The sequence below is a fragment of the Musca vetustissima genome, unplaced genomic scaffold (assembly GCF_032173495.1).
Source record: "Musca vetustissima isolate MV318-11 ecotype Yass unplaced genomic scaffold, APGP_CSIRO_Mvet_v1 utg40812, whole genome shotgun sequence".
Classification (NCBI taxonomy): Eukaryota; Metazoa; Arthropoda; class Insecta; order Diptera; family Muscidae; genus Musca; species Musca vetustissima.
This window is the reverse complement of record NW_026879640.1, coordinates 1-6,271: the sequence shown is the minus strand read 5'-3', so window position 1 is coordinate 6,271 and position 6,271 is coordinate 1. Positions and strand designations below refer to the sequence as shown.

Genomic DNA, 6,271 nt, shown 5'->3' with positions numbered 1-6,271 from the left:
CATCTCATGGAGGGTATATCTTATTATATCATCCAATTAGTTTGAATCAGTGCGATAGTCCAATATCACCCAATTGGTTCGAATTAGTCCGATAGTAGGGTTACAATTAAAACTCGTATATATAAATTATTTTCGATAGTTTGTATTTTTCATGTTATAAAAAAAAGAATTAACAATTATTATTATAAATGGAATAACAAAAGTATATGGGATATGATATTGTTAGAAACAAAAACAAATGAGTTCGATCGTAACAAATAAATTATATAAAAAATGTTCGAATGGAAAATCGCAAGAAACGATTTCCTTCAGTGGCATTGTGTTGAGTTTTCGTATTCTTTGGTGGGAGTTGAAATCGTTTAATAATGTTTTTCGGTAATCTTCACTTTGCTGTGCCAGTGAGCGGGTTGCACCTTGTGGACAATAGCAGCGCTATGATGATGGACTGGCACGGCATGATGTACCAAATCAGCATGGTGATGGACATCACCGTGGTGGACAACAGCAGCAGCATGATGATGGGCATCAGCGTGATGGACAACAGCAGCATGATGGTGGGCATCGGCGTGATGAACCAAACCGGCATGACGCAAAACACCGTCGTGGTGGACCAAGTCAGCGTGATGAGTCAAATCACCGTGATGGGCAGCATCGCCATGATGCAATTCGGTGTGATGCAAATCGGCAGCATGATGATGTTCATCGACATGGTGGTTTTGGTGGACAACATGATGATCGACAACGGGATTGGTGTAGTGCAAGAAGTGATGAGGTTCATGATGTACCACCTTGGTGACATGGTGGACTGGTTCCACTTTGTGGATGGGTTCATGTTGAATGATCTTGGCAGCGGGTGCGTTGTGCACATCAACAGCAGCCACACCATGATGACCAGCATCGTGATGGGCAACTTCCAAGGCGGCGTGATGATCAGCATGATGGTAGACGGGATGATGTTCAACACCGTGGTGTTCAAGACCATGATGGCCATCAACTACGAGACGAGCAGAGTGGCCAATGTGGATGCCATTGCTGTGATGGATATCAGCATGATGGAAGTCAGCTCCATGATGAACCAAACCATGATGTCCATCACCGTGATGAGGCAAGAGACCAGCTTGAGCTGAGGTAGCCAAAGCAAGAGCCATAACACATGAGAATACCTAATGTCGGAGAAGGGAAACACAAAAAAAAGATGGTGTGAGTCAAAGTTTGTAGTTTTAATAAGGACATATGGAGGGAAAGGATTTGTCTTAAATGTCCCTTGAAAAATATAAGTTGATAATGGGTATATAGGAAGGCATGAAACCATGCTTTTGAATCCGTGAAAAATTTCGAAATGAGTTTTCATTGGCAAATATCCATTGGTTGATGGGGTTACAGTTAATTGCCTATTCTTGGTGTATATTGTAGGACATGATATCCTTTTTAAATGCTATGGAGGTGGAGAAGGCAATATGAAGAGTTTTTTGTCATAGAAACTGAAGTCTCACGTCGATATTTTGGAACACGCCAACTTAAATTCGTTGATATTTTTTAAATATTTAGTTGCCGTAGCCTCATGGTTTAGGGACTGGGATTCGATCGAATGATGATATTTTCTCTTCGTTAGTATTTTTTTTTTCATTTAAATTGGTATTGAACTAGATTTCACTTTATATGTAGGTTTTACAGAACTAAATATGTTCTTCATTTAGCCAAAGGACATATTTTATTTTTTTCGTTAAGAGTTTTTTGTTTTGTAAACCAACTCCTTTTTTTAATATTTCACAACTTTTATTTTATTCGTACCTTCATTTTAACGATTTCACACTTAAGTTTGTTTAATCCCAAAAAATAAAACTGTTTTGTTTTCTACGAACTCTTTGTTTGTTCGACGCTGAGTACTGAACTGATGTCTAATCACAGACGCCAACGCATTTAAATACTTAAATTTCGGTCTAAAATCGGTGGCGTTTTGTTTTTGGCCAAATTCAATTGCCCAACATCTGATTTCATTCAATTGGTTTACTGCCGCCGCCGTATCAATCGTAATATCCGTAATTACAAAAAATACTACTCACACAAAAGAAGCTCAGCTAAGCTAGGCTAAAAATAATCAAATATGCATTGCAACGAAATCGTAATAACAATTCGTACGCTCGTTGGTATGTGACTTAATTCAAGTCATACCAACGGAAGGGATTACCGTAGAAGTACTGTTAGTTAATTTACTCAAAGAAAGAAACGCACCGAAATAGTTGTTGTTGTTGTTGTTTTTATTGTTTCTTCACTTTGGCACCAAACAAAATCAAAAACGGCTTATGTGAGAAATTTATGAATGTTTTCTCAAGGTCATTCTTGGTGTACCTGAGCCATACTTGGTACTAAACTTTAACATAGAAAATGGTGACACACGTCTGCAGTGTTATTGGTTTTGGGCAATGCGTATTTTGTAAAACTAAACCTTTTGAACTTTGATGCGACAAAGAACTACCATTTAGTCATTTACTGGGGGTTATACGAAATGGTGGAACTATGTTGCCCCCGCTAATTGTTTTAGAATGTGAAGTAAACATTGTAACCACCGCGGATAAGGTTTTACCCGATTAGGAATAATATGTGGCTCAAAACTTAAATATGTGGTGACACTATTATAGGAATTTATAGGTTATTTAGAGGCTTGGAGCAATTACAGTATCATATATCAATAGATCTATACCATGAGCTCATTTAGGATTTCTAGTGATCTTTTCCGACAAATATAAAACTCTTTAGAGGAGTTTTTTTTTCATGGACCGAAAATAACTGTTATTTTTGAAAATGTGATCATGTTAGAGACACCTATAGTGTCATATACCAATAGATTCGTATTGACGAGTCTATTAAGGATATCGGGTGATCTTGAGAAAACACTCTCAAATCCCATGCGAAGACTTATATTTCAACGGAAAAAATAAACGTTGATTTTTAAGAGGACCCACCAATCTCGGAGTAAAAAAATTTATTTAGTTTTTTTTTTAATTTATTTCGAATTTTTTTTAATTTATTACACTACTTCAAGAATGTCTCTACAAAATTTCAAGTGAAAATCTGATGAACTCTTGTTTTGTTGTATTGTGCCAGCTCTTGAATATATAGCCGATTTATTGCGTCAGCTCTTGAAGATATAGCCGATTTATTGTGTCAGCATCAAGTGACGACAAAAGTAATTCTCAAACTTTAAGGGGACCCCCCATTCTCGGTGTCAAAAATTATGTTGACTTAATTCGAATCTACACTAATTCAAGAATGTCCCTACGAAATTTCAAGTGAAAATCTCAAGAACTCTTCAAGATATAGCCGATTTATTGTGTCAGCATCAAGTGACGGCTGAAGGGCTTCTCAAACTTTAAACGCGTTTTTATCTAAACATTTTTTTGCGAATGGCGGGCACGATTACTCAAAAACTAATAACTCAATCAATTCCAAATTTTTACACGTTTCTCTGTGAGTGTATAGCTATCGTATGAACTAGGATAAAGCCAATCCCTTAAACGCATTTTTCTCGAAGCAGTGGTTTTATGAATGCCGGGCAAGATAACTCTACTAATAATCCAATCGGTTCCAAATTTTGACACGTTTTTCTGGGAGTGTATAGCTATTGTATAAAGCTAATATATGAAAAACTTCCTTATTTTAAACTTAGTTTGTGGCCAAAAAAATGCGAATTTGCAAAATAGGTCCTTCATTTTGTTGATTTTTGAGCGAAACCAATAATCCTAGTTCATACGAGAGCCAAACATGTACACTTTCTAACACCCTCGGATTCCGATGTTCCAGTGAGGAGTTATCAGCCCGCCATCAAAAATAAGGATTTTTCTTTAATCACCAAAAACAACAACAAAAAACAACTGGGAAAGCTGATTGGCCTGGCTTCAGAGAGTTTACCAATCACCGCTTCAGAGAGCTGCCCACTCCCTCAGATCCACGGGTAGCTGAGAGGAATTTCCGCAAAATCATCGCTACTGCTGCCGCTCGCTTCATACCTGCTGGTCGAATACCCGAAGTAAGACCTAACTTCCCAGCAGAAGCAACGGTATTGGCCAATGAGCGTGATGAGCTCCGTCGTACTACTCCTGAGGACCCAAGGGTGCGAGAGCTTACCCTTGAAGTCAACAGATTAGTATGCGAGCACAAAAGGAAAAAGTAGCTAGACCACCTGAAGCAATGCAACATTGCCACCGGAACGAGTAAATTGTGGGCAACGGTTAAGTCACTCTCGAATCCTGGAAGGAAAGATGACAGGACGGCTGTTACATTTAACGACGTAACTGTAACAGACCCGAAGAGGTGCGCGAGTTATTTTAACCGGCAGTTCATAGAGCACCCCGAGAGTGACAGGGCGAAAAGGAGTGTGCTACGTCGCATAAGAGCACTCCGAGCTGAGGAGGAACCACCACAATTTACGAAGGAGGACGTTGCAGATGTCATCAAGAACGCTAAATCATCCAAAGCGTTGGGACCGGACGGAATTTCCATGGTAATGCTAAAGCAGCTGGACCTAACATCAGCCCTCAACTTGTCGTTAACCACCCACATAGTTCCTGAAGCCTGGAAAATAGGCAGGGTGGTCCCGCTACTGAAGCCAGGCAAGGATGCCAGCAGGGGTGAATCGTACAGGCCGATTTCACTCCTGTCGCCGGTAGCGAAGACACTTGAGGCGCTACTCCTCCCATCGTTGAGAAGCAGTTTTCCAGTTGCCCAATACCAACATGGATTCCGTAAGATGCATAGTACAACAACAGCATTACACGCCATTTCCACACATATTAGCAGAGGACTCAACCAGAACAGGCCGTGCAACCGAACAGTTATGGTGGCACTTGACCTATCGAAGGCCTTCGATACCGTCAACCATGCCAAGCTGTTCGAGGATATAGAGAGGACGAATCTCCGACCGTGTTTGAAACGTTGGATAGTCAACTATATGTGTGGACGCCAGTCGTATGTGGAATTCAGAAACAGGAAGTCTAAACCCCGTAGAGTGAAACAGGGAGTTCCCCAAGGAGGGGTGATATCTCCGGAACTGTTTAACCTCTACCTTTCTGATATTCCACAACCACCGGACGGTATAGAGATCGTGATGTATGCGGATGATTGCACGATCATGGCGTCGGGTCCCATTATTGATGATATATGTGAGAGGCTAAACGTCTACATAGCCGATATTGTTAACTACTTCCATCTGAGGAATATGAAAATATCCGCCACCAAATCAACAGCCACACTGTTCACCACATGGACGGCTGAAATGAAGCTCCCGCTGAATATAATGGTCGATGGTGAATTGATTCCGACCACCAACTACCCCAAGATATTGGGAGTAACGTTCGACAGCCTTTTCAAGTCGTCCGCGCATGCCACTGCTTTATGCGATAAGCTGAGAAGTAGGAACAAGGTCCTCAAGTCGCTAGCCGGCAGCACTTGGGGCGCTGACAAAGAAACCTTGTTGACCTCTTATAAAGCAATAGGCCGGTCAGTGGTAAGCTATGCGGCGCCAGTGTGGTTCGCGAATGTCAGTGATACGCAGTGGAAGAATATTCAGACCTGCCAGAACGCTGCCCTGAGAACTGCAACAGGGTGTCTCCTCATGACTCCAGTGGACCATCTTCATGAGGAGACGAAGATCTTACCCGTCCATCGTCACAACTATAATGTTGTCGATAGTACCTTATTCCCCCACCCGGGTGTTACGGAACATCCCTGCCATAACCTTATGAAACTCCCCCACCCGGCATCTTCATGATCTAGAGAGAGAGGTCCAAAGATATAAGCTTGAACCCATAGTTCAACAAGCCTATCAAGCAGGTCTGAATGACATTTACACAGACGCAACCGCTCAGGCAGTTAAACAATATCGTGTGAATACCATAATCCATCGCAGCCGAGGAGAAACAGCTGCCCCGACAAACAGGAGCCTTAGCTCAACTAAGATCTGGATTGTGCAACCGCCTCAATTCATATTGGGCAAGAATTGACGGAACGATAGCGAACACATGTCGTGCATGTGGAGTAGGACCCCACGACACGTTGCACCTCTTCAATTGCCCAGCTAAGCCTACTCACCTATCGCCAAATTCTCTTTGGGCAGCCCGCTGAAGTTGCAGCTTTCCTGAATTTGGAGGTAGAGGATGCAGAACCAGACGATGCATGACAAAACAACATGTATTCTGTTGCTACAATAACAACAAAACAACAACCACACTTTGCAATTTTTTTCTTCTATTTTAAATCTTCAATTATATATATG

The 6,271-nt window shown here is 41.3% G+C and overlaps 1 protein-coding gene across 1 annotated transcript; it reads right to left on the bottom strand.

The window, feature by feature from the left end:
• Positions 1–308: 308 nt before the first annotated feature.
• On the bottom strand, positions 309–1,880 carry LOC133324679 (histidine-rich glycoprotein-like). The gene is made up of 2 exons (XM_061533521.1): positions 1,792–1,880; positions 309–1,163 (listed from the first exon to the last, which is right to left on the bottom strand). The coding sequence occupies exons 1-2, from the start codon at positions 1,795–1,797 to the stop codon at positions 360–362; spliced, it is 810 nt and encodes a 269-aa protein (XP_061389505.1). The 5' UTR covers positions 1,798–1,880; the 3' UTR covers positions 309–359.
• Between the last annotated feature and the right edge of the window lie 4,391 nt (positions 1,881–6,271).